This window comes from Staurois parvus, unplaced genomic scaffold (assembly GCF_062004578.1).
Source record: "Staurois parvus isolate SC_StPar_1 unplaced genomic scaffold, SC_StPar_1.0 ptg000264l, whole genome shotgun sequence".
NCBI lineage: Eukaryota > Metazoa > Chordata > Amphibia > Anura > Ranidae > Staurois > Staurois parvus.
In genome coordinates this window covers 262,160-278,665 of record NW_028318060.1, presented here as the reverse complement: position 1 = coordinate 278,665, position 16,506 = coordinate 262,160, and the positions used below count along the sequence as shown (strand labels likewise).

Here is a 16,506-nt window from a genome sequence, read left to right as displayed (position 1 = left end):
CAGCAGTGTCGAAGGCTTTCTTTATGTAAAGCGTAGCTATCATCCTAGAACCCTGGTTCAGATTTTGTGAATGAATGTTGGAGAATGACCTAAGGATATTCATATCTGTGGATCTATGTGGAATAAAGCCTGGTGGGAAAGATACTCAGATTTTTTTTTTATACTAATAATCAGCGACTTATGGCGGCGATCAGTGACTTATGGCTGCGATCAGCGACTTATGGCAGGACTGCGGGACTGCTGCGGACATTCTGACACTGGGGGGGAACTGACTTGGGGTCACTGACATCCCCAGTGACACCAATACAGTGATCAGTGCAAAAAAAAACCTGACACTGTACTAATGGCACTGGGGAGGAAGGGGTTAACTTTTTTATTCACTGAAAGGGTTAACTGTGTGAGGGGAGTGTTTTACTAGGGGGCGGGGGTGTGTACTGCACTGGGACACGCTGATCGGGAGAGATAAACTCTTCTCTCCCAATCAGCGTGTCAGGAGCTGTCAGGGAACTGACAGAAAGCAGAGCTACTGCATCCCTGCTCTCTGTCAGTGATTGCCGCTAATCGGCAATAACCGGCTGTGACCCGGCAACTCACACCCGTGGCTGGGATCAGCAGTGCAGGTAGGGCAGCGGCGCACCTCGTGCGCGCCCCCTACCTGTTTTGCAAAAGCGCGTTTTAAAACTTGCTTTTGCCCAGCATTGCCGCCCTGCCACCATATTTCTACAGTGGCTGGGCGGCATGTGGTTAACAATTATTTATCTTTTTTTCTTTTTTTTTTTTTTACAAAAGTAAACAATGTATCTCTCTCCTCCATTCAGAGAGAAAAAAAACAAGGGAGGCAGGCTGTACAGTGACTGATCACTGTGATTGCCAATCAGAGACTTTTGGGAGTCCCTGGTCCTGATCATTACAACGGAACCCGGGGATCTCAGTGGCATCCCTGTCTTCGTGCTTGGAGCGCACAGTATGACATGCTCCCAGTGCAAAGACAGGTATGCCAATATGCGACCCCATAGAAAAAAGCCCAGTTCTGTGAGGCTGCATATTTTTGTGATGTCGGTGTGAAGGGGTTAAAGTTACAGTTGTTGAAAGCTATTGGCCAGTATGAGGCACAGAGCATGGAGTCTTTTATCAGTTTGAGAATAAGCATAATATGTGCCTCTTGCATAGATGAAGGTAAAGAACGATAGTTTAGGCAGATGTTGTATAAGGAAGCCAGTTTTGGGGCCAATAGTTCCACATGTTCCTTATAATATTCAAATGGAAGTCCATCAGGCCTGGGGGACTTGCCATTAGGGAAGGAACCTATAGCAGCTATAACTTCCTTCAGGGTAAGCTCTTGGACCAGAGGGGTACATTCCAAATCAGACTACCAACCTAGAGCCAAGGGATCCAAAATAGGACCAAGGATGATGGGTGGAAGTCCGATGGGAGAGAGGAGGAGTATAAGACAGTGTAGAATAGTGTAAATTAATCTAATATGGCTTCATTTGTGGAAATAACTTTGCCTGTGATCTTATGGAGCTTCCGGTATGATGGTAAGCTGGTGCTCATGCTGCGCTAACATAGCCAGGAATCTGACATTTTTATCTCCCTGCTCGAAGAACTCCTGTTTGCGACTACGTAGGGTCAGTTGGGCTATTTCAGATAAATGGAGGTGTAATTCACTCCTCACTGCCATAAGGCAGTCAAGGTTATCAGGTGAAGGGGACCCAGAATATTCTTGGGCACTGTCTTCTACCAAATCCTGTAAGGCAGAGGTATGGGCTGATTTTTCTGCTTTTATAGCAGCTATTGTGGAAATATAGAGTCCTTAAAGGCATCCCAAGTGATGTCTGGAGAAGTGGACCCAAGCTTTATAAAGTTTGATATTCTGTTTAACTTTCTAATAGATTCTAATAGATTCTTCTGTATGCTGTGTAACAATGAGCTTACTTGTGCCTTGTTTCCCTAAGATGTTTAAAGGAAAACTTTGACTTCATTTAAGGCTGGATTCATACAGTTTTGCATGCATTGCAATGAGCATGGTGACTCAAATGTGTAGGTGTAAATAGGCCCATATTGTTTAACTTTCACTTTCATATTAAATTGCAGTGCATGGATGTGAACCATAGGAAAGAATAGGACATTTATTTGAAATACGTTTTCATGCAGCATGAGTTTTTCTGCATCAAAGTGGACAAGAATAGACAGAAAAATATGTAACATATAATTGTTATACAAACCATTTTATAATATGATTAGAGATGAGCGAAGTTTTCAAAAATTCGATTCGGCTGATTCGGCGAATTCGAGGAATAAATTCGATTCGATGCGAATATATTCGCTGCGAATTTAACTTTAAAAAGGGTGTTTCTAGGCTTCAGAGAGCCTTTATATTAGTGCAGAACACTGTACCTTTAATTTAAATGCCCTTGGAGTCTGCTGGGGAAGAGAAATAATACTGTCAGTCAGTATGACATGCAGATGAGTGCCGTCGATCTTAGAATCACCGCACACTTCACTCATTTGGGCAGTCACGGGGCCAAAACCAGAGTGTGGAGCCACAGTGTGGCGGTGGAGGCAGCAGCAATGGGAGGCCATACAGCACCCTATGACAAAATGGAACCCACCAGCAGTGTGAGGAGACCTGAAAGTGGCACATGGCAGAGTGTGGCGATGGAGACAGCAGCAATGGGAGGCCGTACAGGGACCCATGAGACACTCTGGACCTGGCAGCAGCATGAGGAGGCGGTACAGGGGCCCATGGCAGATTACGGGCCTGGCAGCAGCAATGGGAGGCCCGTAATCTGCCAGCACCCTATGACAAAATGGAACCCACTAGCAGTGTGAGGACACCTGAAAGTGGCACATGGAAGAGTGTGGCGATGGAGACAGCAGCAATGGGAGGCCGTACAGGGACCCATGAGACAAAATGAACCTGGCAGCAGCATGAGGAGGCGGTACAGGGGCCCATGGCAGATTACGGGCCTGGCAGCAGCAATGGGAGGCCCGTAATCTGCCAGCACCCTATGACAAAATGGAACCCACCAGCAGTGTGAGGAGACCTGAAAGTGGCAAATGGCAGAGTGTGGCGATGGAGACAGCAGCAATGGGAGGCCGTACAGGGACCCATGAGACACTCTGGACCTGGCAGCAGCATGAGGAGGCGGTACAGGGGCCCATGGCAGATTACGGGCCTGGCAGCAGCAATGGGAGGCCCGTAATCTGCTAGCACCCTATGACAAAATGGAACCCACCAGCAGTGTGAGGAGACCTGAAAGTGGCACATGGCAGAGTGTGGCGATGGAGACAGCAGCAATGGGAGGCCGTACAGGGACCCATGACACACTCTGGACCTGGCAGCAGCATGAGGAGGCGGTACAGGGGCCCATGGCAGATTACGGGCCTGGCAGCAGCAATGGGAGGCCCGTAATCTGCCAGCACCCTATGACAAAATAGAACCCACCAGCAGTGTGAGGAGACCTGAAAGTGGCACATGGCAGAGTGTGGCGATGGAGACAGCAGCAATGGGAGGCCGTACAGGGACCCATGACACACTCTGGACCTGGCAGCAGCAAGAGGAGGCGGTACAGGGGCCCATGGCAGAGTGGCGAAGCGTAAGCAGCTTAAATTGAAGGCCATACAGAGGCCTATGTTAAAAATAATAACATGTTTGGGGCATGATTCATGGCGGATTTAGTCAGTTGTGTCAGGAACTGGTGGTTTGAAATCCAGACTAATCCACGCCTGATTCATTTTCACAAACGTGAGTCTCTCCACACTTTGGGTGGACAGTCATGTCCTCCGCGGAGTTACAATACCTCCTGCCGCACTAAACACGCACTCCGATGCCACGCTACTGGCCGGGCATGACAGCCTTTCAAGGGCAAATTCAGCTAGTTGGGGCCAAAGGTCAAGTTTCGTTGCCCAGTAGTCAAGGGGATTGTCTACCTCGGTTGGCAGGGTGCTGTCCAAGTAGGCCCAAGCCTGTTGTTTGAGGTCCTGCTCCAGGTCCAACCTGATGCTGCTGCTGCTGCGGCTGGTTAGTAGTTTCCTCACTGCGCTGGTGAAGAAAGCTACTCATCATTGACTGCAGACTGAGGCAGCCGCTGCTGGTGGAGCTGCCACTGCTCCTACCACCCCACCCCTCCCCTGCTGCCATGGCAACGGAACGCGAGCGCACAGGGCCCACAGTGTCTGAGGATGGACGTTGGCGCAGAAAGGCAGAGACCAACTGACTACATAGGTGGTTTTTATAGTACGTTATTTTGGCCTCCCTCTCAGCAGGTGTGAAAAAGGCCACCATTTTTGAACGGTAGCGAGGGTCCAACAAAGTGGACAGCCAAAAGTCATCCCTCTGTCTGATGGTTATTATTCGGCTGTCGCTACGCAAGCAAGCGAGCATGCTATGGGCCATTTGTGCCAAGGAATGCGAGGGACTCCCTGCCTCCATCTCCACAGCATACTGCCACGGTGCGTCTGGGTCCTCTGTCTCCTCCTCCTCCTCCACCAGATGCTCCTGCTCCTCCACTCCTGTCCGCTGAGTGGAAAAACCACCCATTTCACTCAATAATTCCTGAGCACCAATGTCCTCCTCTACCTCCTCCTCTTCTTCCTGTCCTGCCCCCACAGGGGTCATGTGGCGTTGAGATCTGTGCGCCACGTCTACCGCACCCTGACCAGCCATTGTTAACAGGATTTGTTCCAGGACGTGCAACAGAGGAATGACGTCGTTCATCCCATAGTCCTGCCGACTCACGAATAGCGTGGCCTCCTCAAAGGGCCTGAGCAAGCGGCAGGTGTCACGCATGAGCTGCCAATGGCTGACATCTAAGTTACACAGGGGAGTACCTTTATCCGCTTGTAACATCAGGAAATCGGTGATGGCCTTTCGCTTTTCGTAAAGGCGGTTAACATATGTAGGGTTGAATTCCACCTTGTTGCAACGTCACAGCATGAGGAGTCGGTACGGGGGCCCATGGCAGATTACGGGCCTGGCAGCAGCAATGGGAGGCCCGTAATCTGCCAGCACCCTATGACAAAATGGAACCCACCAGCAGTGTGAGGAGACCTGAAAGTGGCACATGGCAGAGTGTGGCGATGGAGACAGCAGCAATGGGAGGCCATACAGGGACCCATGAGACACTCTGGACCTGGCAGCAGCATGAGGAGGCGGTACAGGGGCCCATGGCAGATTACGGGCCTGGCAGCAGCAATGGGAGGCCCGTAATCTGCCAGCACCCTATGACAAAATGGAACCCACCAGCAGTGTGAGGAGACCTGAAAGTGGCACATGGCAGAGTGTGGCGATGGAGACAGCAGCAATGGGAGGCTGTACAGGGACCCATGACACACTACGGGCCTGGCAGCAGCATGAGGAGGCGGTACGGGGGCCCATGGCAGATTACGGGCCTGGCAGCAGCAATGGGAGGCCCGTAATCTGCCAGCACCCTATGACAAAATGGAACCCACCAGCAGTGTGAGGAGACCTGAAAGTGGCAAATGGCAGAGTGTGGCCATGGAGACAGCAGCAATGGGAGGCCGTACAGGGACCCATGACACACTACGAGCCTGGCAGCAGCATGAGGAGGCGGTACGGGGGCCCATGGCAGATTACGGGCCTGGCAGCAGCAATGGGAGGCCCGTAATCTGCCAGCACCCTATGACAAAATAGAACCCACCAGCAGTGTGAGGAGACCTGAAAGTGGCACATGGCAGAGTGTGGCGATGGAGGCAGCAGCAATGGGAGGCCGTACAGGGACCCATGACACATTACGGGCCTGGCAGCAGCATGAGGAGGCGGTACGGGGGCCCATGGCAGATTACGGGCCTGGCAGCAGCAATGGGAGGCCCGTAATCTGCCAGCACCCTATGACAAAATGGAAACCAACAGCAGTGTGAGGAGACCTGAAAGTGGCACATGGCAGAGTGTGGCGATGGAGACATGGGCCCCCTGGCCACGCTTGACTTTCTGGCCACATAGTCGACATACGGCTACGTTTACTTCCTCGGGCGGCTTGACGAAAAATTGCCACACCGCCGAGTAGGAAACTTTGCCCCCGCTACTCCTCACTGGCTGACTGCTACTTCCTCCGTGCACACCGGCACCACTACTGGCCGTGGTGGTAGGCTGCAGTGGAGCTGGTGCTCTACTCCGTGGCCGTTTGCCTCCACTGACACTGCTGCGACCCTGCTGCCTCCTGGGCAACCCACCGACTGTTTTGCTCGCTGCCAAGCTGGCACCCTTTTCTCCTGATGATGCGGAAGCAATAGCCTGATGACGACGAGGCTGCCAAGTGCGATCAGCCTCATCATCATCAATTAGGGTCTCCGCCTCACTACTAGCCCCCTCGGCTGCGTGTGGGTCAGGAGACAGACCTGTCTCTAGACCGGCTACCGAGCCACTCTCCTCGCCACTACTTCTTCACCTGGCTGCTGAAGAGGCGGATGTCTCCCCCCGTTCCTGACCGCCCTCTGTTAGCTCTTCCTCACTGTACAGTGGGGCTGAGCCCACAGCATGCGATACTTCGCTTGGTGAGGGAACACCAAAGGACAGGGGCAGGTAGAGGACACGTGATTTCAGTGGGCTTGCTCCCGGGCCATGCCAACTAACGGTTGTGTCTGACGTACGCACCGACCGTTGGCTGTAGGTGTCAGAGGTGACCTGGGAAGAGGAAGACGACCGAGCCAACCAATCGATGACGGCAGGGTTGTCGGTGGAGACACGACCGCTGGATGACACCGGGAGCACTGGCCTCTGGCTGCGACTAGTGCTGCCTCGACCCCTTCCTCTGCTGCCACGTCTGCTCGCTCCTAAAACATGGCCTCCTCTGACACTCCTCTGCGTGTTGTCTGACATACTCTTTAATTCAACGATTCTGTGTCCCTGAGTAACGATTCTGTGTCCCTGAGTAACAGTTCTGTGTCCCTGAGTAACAATTCTGTGTCCCTGAGTAACAGTTCTGTGTCCCTGAGTAACAATTCTGTGTCCCTGAGTAACAATTCTGTGTCCCTCAGTAACAATTCTGTGTCCCTCAGTAACAATTCTGTGTCCCTCAGTAACAATTCTGTGTCTGTCCCTGAGTAACAATTCTGTGTCCCTCAGTAACAATTCTGTGTCCCTCAGTAACAATTCTGTTTCCCTCAGTAACAATTCTGTGTCTGTCCCTGAGTAACAATTCTGTGTCCCTCAGTAACAATTCTGTGTCCCTCAGTAACAATTCTGTGTCCCTCAGTAACAATTCTGTGTCTGTCCCTGAGTAACAATTCTGTGTCCCTGAGTAACAGTTCTGTGTCCCTGAGTAACAATTCTGTGTCCCTGAGTAACAGTTCTGTTTCCCTGAGTAACAATTCTGTGTCCCTGAGTAACAATTCTGTGTCCCTCAGTAACAATTCTGTGTCCCTCAGTAACAATTCTGTGTCCCTCAGTAACAATTCTGTGTCCCTCAGTAACAATTCTGTGTCTGTCCCTGAGTAACAATTCTGTGTCCCTCAGTAACAATTCTGTGTCCCTCAGTAACAATTCTGTGTCCATCAGTAACAATTCTGTGTCTGTCCCTGAGTAACAATTCTGTGTCCCTGAGTAACAGTTCTGTGTCCCTGAGTAACAATTCTGTGTCCCTGAGTAACAGTTCTGTGTCCCTGAGTAACAATTCTGTGTCCCTCAGTAACAATTCTGTGTCCCTCAGTAACAATTCTGTGTCCCTCAGTAACAATTCTGTGTCTGTCCCTGAGTAACAATTCTGTGTCCCTGAGTAACAGTTCTGTGTCCCTGAGTAACAATTCTGTGTCCCTGAGTAACAGTTCTGTGTCCCTGAGTAACAATTCTGTGTCCCTCAGTAACAATTTTGTGTCCCTCAGTAACAATTCTGTGTCTGTCCCTGAGTAACAATTCTGTGTCCCTGAGTAACAGTTCTGTGTCCCTGAGTAACAATTCTGTGTCCCTGAGTAACAATTCTGTGTCCCTCAGTAACAATTCTGTGTCTGTCCCTGAGTAACAATTCTGTGTCCCTGAGTAACAGTTCTGTGTCCCTGAGTAACAATTCTGTGTCCCTGAGTAACAGTTCTGTGTCCCTGAGTAACAATTCTGTGTCCCTGAGTAACAATTCTATGTCCCTGAGTAACAATTCTGTGTCCCTCAGTAACAATTCTGTGTCTGTCCCTGAGTAACAATTCTGTGTCCCTGAGTAACAATTCTGTGTCCCTGAGTAACAGTTCTGTGTCCCTGAGTAACAATTCTGTGTCCCTGAGTAACAATTCTGTGTCCCTCAGTAACAATTCTGTGTCCCTCAGTAACAATTCTGTGTCCCTGAGTAACAATTCCGTGTCTGTCCCTGAGTAACAATTCTGTGTCCCTGAGTAACAGTTCTGTGTCCCTGAGTAACAATTCTGTGTCCCTCAGTAACAATTCTGTGTCCCTCAGTAACAATTCTGTGTCCCTCAGTAACAATTCTGTGTCTGTCCCTGAGTAACAATTCTGTGTCCCTGAGTAACAGTTCTGTGTCCCTGAGTAACAATTCTGTGTCCCTGAGTAACAATTCTGTGTCCCTGAGTAACAATTCTGTGTCCCTCAGTAACAATTCTGTGTCTGTCCCTGAGTAACAATTCTGTGTCCCTGAGTAACAATTCTGTGTCCCTGAGTAACAGTTCTGTGTCCCTGAGTAACAATTCTGTGTCCCTGAGTAACAATTCTGTGTCCCTCAGTAACAATTCTGTGTCTGTCCCTGAGTAACAATTCTGTGTCCCTGAGTAACAGTTCTTTGCCCCTGAGTAACAATTCTGTGTCCCTGAGTAACAATTCTGTGTCCCTCAGTAACAATTCTGTGTCCCTCAGTAACAATTCTGTGTCTGTCCCTGAGTAACAATTCTGTGTCCCTGAGTAACAGTTCTGTGTCCCTGAGTAACAATTCTGTGTCCCTGAGTAACAGTTCTGTGTCCCTGAGTAACAATTCTGTGTCCCTCAGTAACAATTCTGTGTCCCTCAGTAACAATTCTGTGTCTGTCCCTGAGTAACAATTCTGTGTCCCTCAGTAACAATTCTGTGTCCCTCAGTAACAAATCTGTGTCTGTCCCTGAGTAACAGTTCTGTGTCCCTGAGTAACAGTTCTGTGTCCCTGAGTAACAGTTCTGTGTCCCTCAGTAACAATTCTGTGTCCCTCAGTAACAATTCTGTGTCTGTCCCTGAGTAACAGTTCTGTGTCCCTGAGTAATAGTTCTGTGTCCCTGAGTAACAATTCTGTGTCCCTGAGTAACAATTCTGTGTCCCTAAGTAACGATTCTGTGTCCCTAAAGTATCTGTGGCCCTAACTCTGTCCCTAATACAGAGAGGTCTGTCTCTCTTGAATGACCGGAGGCAAATGGAGAATTGTAAGATGGCCGCAATTTATAGCTCCACCATTACACAGTGCTGGCTGGCTGGCTGCTGATTGGCTAATGCGATCACATGTCATGAATGAATGCATTATGGGTCAGCGCACCTTGTCTGCGCGCCTTCCCAGAGATCCCCGCTCCGTCGCCACACATGTCGCCGCCATTTTTGGAAAAATTTTGATTCACGCATCCGAAGTATGCTAATTTTCGGATTTGGCGCGAATCTAATTTTTCCTAATATTCGAAACGAATTCCACTTCGCCAAGTTCGATTCGCTCATCTCTAAATATGATGCTCTTAAAATGTTGCTGCCATTTCAGTCTGCAGCTAGATGTGATTTTCTGAAGCTGACAAAATTTTAAGTTCTCTCTCCTATGACAAGTCTATTGCCTATGTACAGGACTTACCAAAATTCTTGCCTACTTGAATGTCATTAGCTTACTGCAAGGAGCCTGAACATCGACATTCCATCATTGTAAAGATACTTGTAAATAGTCTTCCATTGATTAAATGATGGGGTTGCAGCTTTTCTTACTGAAACAGTGTGCTACTCTTTGTGTTCATGGGGATAGACATCTGACTATTACATGCACAAGTTTTGCTTTTTGTAAAACCTACATGGTAGTCAGAAACGATGCCATCTTTGCCTAAGCTGTAATAGCCATATTGGATGTCAAAACTGTTTTAATTAATGGTAAGAGAGAGATACTTTACAATCTGAAATCGCGGTGTTTTGTAGTAATGTTGTAATGTGCCCTGCTAATTTATGCAAAGTGTGGTTTAAAAAAAACAACTTTCTTTATTTATTACAGTGCTATGTTCAACCCAGGGACAAATTACGTGTATTTTTCCCTTCTTCCTATTTGGAAGGCTAGTTGTGTGGTTCTTCAGGAAGTCCCTATCCCCCACAACCATCTGACAACGCAGCTAGCAAGGAGACAGCTGCGTTGATAGCTGGCACAATTTCCAGTACTTTCCAGAGACAAGCAATGGCTAGAGGAATGCAGGGGGGGGGGGGGTGTCTGTCAGTGACCTCATGGCTGGCTATCCAAAGCACATGGGTAGATGGGCAACATACCACAATTTACTTTGCTGAGGGACAGGATACTGTAAAAGATAAATTAGACATTAATATTATTATTAGCATTATTATTAATCATAATATTAATAATAATAGTATTAATAATAGTTTAACTGTTCTAATAACAGTTGTTATTGGCTTCTGCAGACATTCATCAATGTGTTTTTACATCAAGCACTACTTTCTCATACAATAAGATACACTATATTGCCAAAAGTACTGGGACACCCCTCCAAATCATTGGATTCAGTTGTTCCAATCACCTCCAAGGCCACATGTGTATAAAATCAAGCACCTAGGCATGCAGACTGCTTCTACAAACATTTGTGAAAGAATTGGTTTGCTCTCAGGAGCGCAGTGAATTCAAACGTGGTACCGTTATAGGTCGTCACTTGTGCTATAAGCCCATCTGGGAAATTTCCTTGCTACTAAATATTCCACAGTTAACTGTTAGTGGTATTATAACAACATGGAAGCAACTGTTAACAACAGCCACGAAGTGGTAAGCCATGTAAAATGACAGAGCTGGGTCAGTGCATGCTGAAGCGCACAGTGCTTAGAAATAGCCAACTGTCTGAGGAGATTGCCACATGTGCAATAAATCCATCCATGAAATTTCCTTGCTACTAAATATTCCACGGTCAACTGTTAGTAGTATTATGACAAAGCAACTCAGCCACAAAGAGGTAGGCCACGTAAAGTGACAGAGTCTGGTCAGCGCATGCTGAAGAGCACAGTGCGCAGAAGTTGCCATTTGTCTGAAGATTCAATAGATAAAGGCCTCCAAACTTCATGTGCCCTTCAGATTTGCACAACAACAGTGCGTAGAGAGATTCATAGAATGGGTTTCCATGGCTGAGCAGCTGCATCCAAGCCTTACATCACCAAGTGCAATGCAAAGCAGTGGGGTAAAGCATGCCGCCACTGGACTCTAGAGCAATGGAGATGTGTTCTCTGGAGTAATGAATCACACTTCTCTGTCTGGCAATCTGATAGATTTGGGTTTGGCAGTTGCCAGGAGAACAGTACTTATCTGACTGCATTGCGCCAAGTGTAAAGTTTGGTGGAGGGGGGATTATGGTGTGGGGTTGATTTTCAGGGGTTGGGCTTGGCCCCTTAATTCCAGTGAAGAGGACTTTTAAGGCATCAGCATACTAAGACATTTTGGACAATTTCATGTTCCCAGCTTTGTTGGATAAGTTTGGGGATGGCCCCTTCCTGTTCCAACATGATTGCGAACCAGTGCACAAAGCAAGGTCCATAAAAACATGGATGAGCGAGTTTGGGGTAGAGGAAGTTGACTGGCCTGCACAGAGTCCCGACCTTAACCCGATAGAACACCTTTGGGATGAATTAGAGTGGAGACTGCGAGCCACACCTTCTCATCTGACATCAGTGCCTGACCTCACAAATGCGGTTCTGGAAGAATGATCGAACATTCCCATAGACGCACTCCTGAACCTTGTGGACAGCCTTCCCAGAAGAGTTGAAGCTGTTATAGCTGCCAAGTGTGGGCCAACTCAATATTGAACTCTACGGAATAAGACTGATATGCCATTAAAGTTCATGTGCATGTAAAGGCAGCCATCCCAATACTTTTGGCTATAAAGTGTATGTTGCCACACAATGATTCATTTTGAGAAGATCAAAAGGTATTTGCCACTGCCAATTGAAATACAGGCAGATTTTTATCAGATTTTAATAATTACGTTTTTTAATAAAGCTTCTTAACTTTGCTTTTTATAATTGGATTAACCTCTATTTTCCCTTTATTCTGATATGCAAACTTAATCTTAAGATTTGTTAGTCAGGTCCTAGTGTGAGTTACAAATAGACTTTGACTGTATACAAATAGAGCATATCAATTTTATGCACTCAAATATACCATTTCAATGTTTTATCAAACTGAGGTATATAAAAAAAGGAAAAGTTAATTATCAGACTAGAGAACTCCAAGGGTGTCAAGAATATCATGGCCTCGGGAGCTCAGCAACCACAATATTTACAGCAAAGGATATGCCTGAATAAAGATTACAAAAAAAAAAATTAGGAAATGCACATGAAAAGGAATAGGAGAGGAAAGAAAAATCAGTAGGGTATAATGCAAAGAAATAGAAAAAGTACTGAAGCAAAAGAAGAAAAAGGGATATAAACCCAAAAGGCTTGCTGTGCTATTCTATTCGGCTCCTACAAAGATTTATATAATCCAGGGTGAAGAATTGTACTTAAACTGAACCAGTTTATCACTGAGAATATAAGAAAGTTTAGCATTGATCATGATCCAGAATAATTTTGGTCTCATGAGATCAGAATGAGTGATGTTGTTGATGTACTGTGTGTGATGTTTTCCAGGATCTAGCTATTGCGACTTTGGCAGCTAAGAACCTCAATGGTATTATATACTTTGAATGTTTGAAATGTCCAGAATACTGGAGTTTATTAAGCCTTGGTTCAGATCGGATCCAATTTTGAAATCGTGTGACTTCAGTTGAAGTTGCAAGATTTCAAAGTTGCATGTCAGTGCAACTACAGGTGCAGCACCACAAAGTCGGATTCACACCGATTTGAACAGTTCCATAGGGTGCGACTTGTCATGAGATTTGAAACTGTCAAATCAAATGACAAGTCAGACTGGTGTGAACCAGGGCTAAGTTTTCAATAGGATGCTTTATAAGGGTTATCAGAGTGACCGAGTTTAAAAAAAAAGAAAGTGTGTGGAGACTGATAAGGCAATTCAAGATTAACATATGTAACATATGACTCCAGTTACACCTGTAGGGAGCAATATTCTACTGACTCATCCTGTTGTTTGAAATGTCCTGAGTAGCATCAGATTGCAGATCAATGTAAGCTTTTTTGGATCTCACAGTCCAGAAAAGTAGCAACCAACATAAGAGTGGTTTTCACCATTCTTCTCATATAGCAAACCTTTCAAAAATGGAGAGGCTTCACCATCATCTGCTGTTTTCATTTTGACCTAGTGTTTAGAAGGTATTACAGCCTTGGAGTCCTCATTTACCTTTGCCAGATGCTTTAATGGATATATATTAATGATGCCAAAGAGTAGCAGGTAAGTAAAAGTTTTTCCACTGGTGATTTTAGTTATTTAAAGTGGTTGTAAAGGCAGAAGGTTTTTTTTATCTTCATGCATTTTATGCATGAAAGTAAAAAAACCTGCATGCAGCTTACCCCACAGTCCCCCTTATTCTTACCTGATCTCAATCCAGAGATGTGCATAAGAGGTGAGGCTGTCTCCTCTCCCTCACTCTTCCTTGGCTTAGATACAGCAGTGGGAGTTATTGGCTCCTTGCTGCTGTCAATCACAGCCAGTGAGGAGGGAGCTGGGGTAGGGCCGAACCGTGCTCTGTGTGTTTTATAGACAAACAAGGCTGGATCAGGAGCGAGCATGCATGGATGCGCCTACAGCAAGTGGCTTGCTGTAGGATCATTCAGCTGGGGGAAAGAGCCAGGAGCGTGGGACCCAAGAACAGGAGGATTTGGACTGCTCTGTGCAAAACCATAGCATGGAGCAGGTAAGTGTGATATGTTTTTTATTTTAAAGAAAAATAAACCTGAACGTTTAGTATCACTTTAAAAAAAATGTTACAGCAAAAACTCTATTCTCTTCTCTATCTATAGCATACTGTTTTGAAGCTGGTCTGTTTATGATTGTATGTGTCCTTTGGTTGTAAATCAATTTGGAACAGAAGCGCTCATTTGTATACATGGCATCTTTCAGGAAGAAGAATTAAGAAAGAGTGGTGAAGCAAAATATACACACTTGAGTGATGAACTCCATGTATTAATTGAAGTGTTTGCTGCTCCGGGAGAAGCTTATTCACGTATGAGTCATGCGTTGGAAGAGATTAAAAAATTCCTTGTTCCGGTAAGTGTCAGCTATTTGTCAGGTTCATAATTCATAGCATTTATATTATCATCTATGATCACAATGTATACATGAAGGGACTATACAATGGACTGTGTTATGTTTCTGTTGAAAACAAGAATTTACCAGCAGCACAAGGTATTACATGCACAACTTGTAAATCTCTTATCCATGTTATTTGGTATTTTTTTCTATTTCTAAAATACATTACCCAAGCCATGTGACTATTATAAAAATAATCCATTGCATGTCCTACTACTGTCCAAAACCTAGTAAGATGTTTTCTGTTATAAGCACTGACACTTAAAAGCACTGACCTTATATAGCAATGGCAACTCTTTGGCTATTGGGCTTCATGCTAGTTTTGAGGTAGTCACTTGTAGTAACTTTATATCATCAAAACGAATATATCATTAAACTATCTAGCTATCTAATAGAGCTATTCCAGATATACAGTCCACATGTATTTAAATAATGTGTGCATTGAACAGCTTACCTGCAAAACATTAGTACCCTGAATACCAAGTAAGGGCCCTTAAAAAGATGATAGTTGGTGTGGAAATGATAGTCAGAGCCTACTGTTATCAAAGGAAGTCTATCCAGCCTATTTCTACCATTGCAACCATACTTTTTCACTGCTCAGAGGTATTTTTGTTGGGACTGCAGCCTCCTCTTAAATATCTATGTGCTGTGGAATTTATCTGTGATGCTCCAGTGTGCATAGGTGAGACTGCAATGGACATAGTGGTGCCAAAACTTTTATACACACTATTCTGCAGAAAATGAGAATACCAACAAAAAATCAGGGTTTAGCTAGAGAAGCAGCACAATAATAATTCCAGGATACAAATTAAAGGCACTGTGGTAGTAGGTGCACATTTATTTGGTAAAAAGTGGCGGTTTACAATTTTGACTGGTTGAGCAAATTTTGCATAAAACTGCATTGGTACTTGATCCTTAAAGTAGAAATGAGCCCTTGATTCAAAATTACATACTGTCATATTGTATAATTGATGCTGTATTGCTACAGCGGGTACAATAATTATTTGCTCCCCTGCAGATTTTGTAAGCTTCCCACTTACAAAGAAAAGAAGGGTCTATGATTTTCTATCATAGGTGTATTTTAAATGATAAAGACAGAATATCAACCAAAAAAATACATGATGCAAATGTTATAAATTGAGTTGCAGTTCAGTGAGTAAAATAAGTATTTGATCACCAAGCAAAGCATGACTTAGTACTTAGTGGAGAAGCCCTTGTTGGCAAGCACAGAGGTAAGACATTTCTTGTAGCTGGTTATCAGGTTTGCACATATCTCAGGATGGACTTTTGTCCACTCTTCTTTACAGATCTTCTCTAAATCCTTAAGGTTTCTTGGCTGTTGCTTGGCAACTTGGAGTTTCAGCTCCCTCCATAAATGTTCTATAGGATTATGGTCTGGAAACTGGCTAGGCCACTCCATGACCTTAATGTGCTTTTTTTCTTGAGCCACTCCTTTGTTGGCTTGGTGGTATGTTTTGGGTCATTGTCTCCCTGGAAGATCCATCCACAGTGTTCTGTCTCCGGGAAGAAGTTCCTCATCCAAGATTTTACAATACATGGCCTCTTTCATTGTCTGCTCACTGCAGCAAAGTCAGCCTGTACCTTTAGCAGAGAAACAGCCCCAAAGCATAATGTTTCCACCTCTGTGCTTGACTGTAGGGATGGTGTTCTTAGGGTCATAGTCAGCATTTTCCTTCCTCCAAACATGGCTAGTCGATTTAATGCCAAAGAGCTTAATTTTGGTCTCATCTGACCACAGCACTTTCTCCCAACCCTTCTCTGAATCATTTAAATTTTATTTGTTAATTGGCAAACTTCAGATGGGCCTGTACATGTGCCTTCTTGAGGAGGGAGACCTTGCGGGCTCTGCAGAATTTTGATCCATGGCGATGTATTGTGTTACCAATGGTTTGTTTGGTGACTGTGGTCCCAACTGCCCTGAGATAATTCACAAACTCCTCCCGTGTAGTCCTGGGCTGATCCCTTACTTTTCCCATGATCATCTTTACCACATGAGGTGAAATCTTTCATGGTGCTCCAGACCGAGGGTGATTGGTGGTTATTTTGTATTTCTTCCATTTGCGAATAATTGCTCCAACAGTTGTCTCCTTCTCATGAAGTTTCTTGCTGATGGTCTTGTAGTCCA

The 16,506-nt window shown here is 45.6% G+C and overlaps 1 protein-coding gene across 5 annotated transcripts in view; it reads left to right on the top strand.

Annotated features, from left to right (window-relative positions):
- Positions 1–16,506, top strand: part of KHDRBS2 (KH RNA binding domain containing, signal transduction associated 2) — a 457,209-nt gene that overhangs the window by 227,971 nt on the left and 212,732 nt on the right. For all 5 annotated transcript variants that reach the window (XR_016313303.1, XR_016313304.1, XR_016313305.1 and 2 more), the window contains exon 4: positions 14,172–14,318. Coding sequence is in view for 1 of the 5 variants with exons in the window: in XM_089681314.1 (XP_089537440.1) it covers positions 14,172–14,318 (147 nt within the window). In the remaining 4 variants the exon portion in view is untranslated. The remainder of the gene's footprint in view (positions 1–14,171; positions 14,319–16,506) is intronic.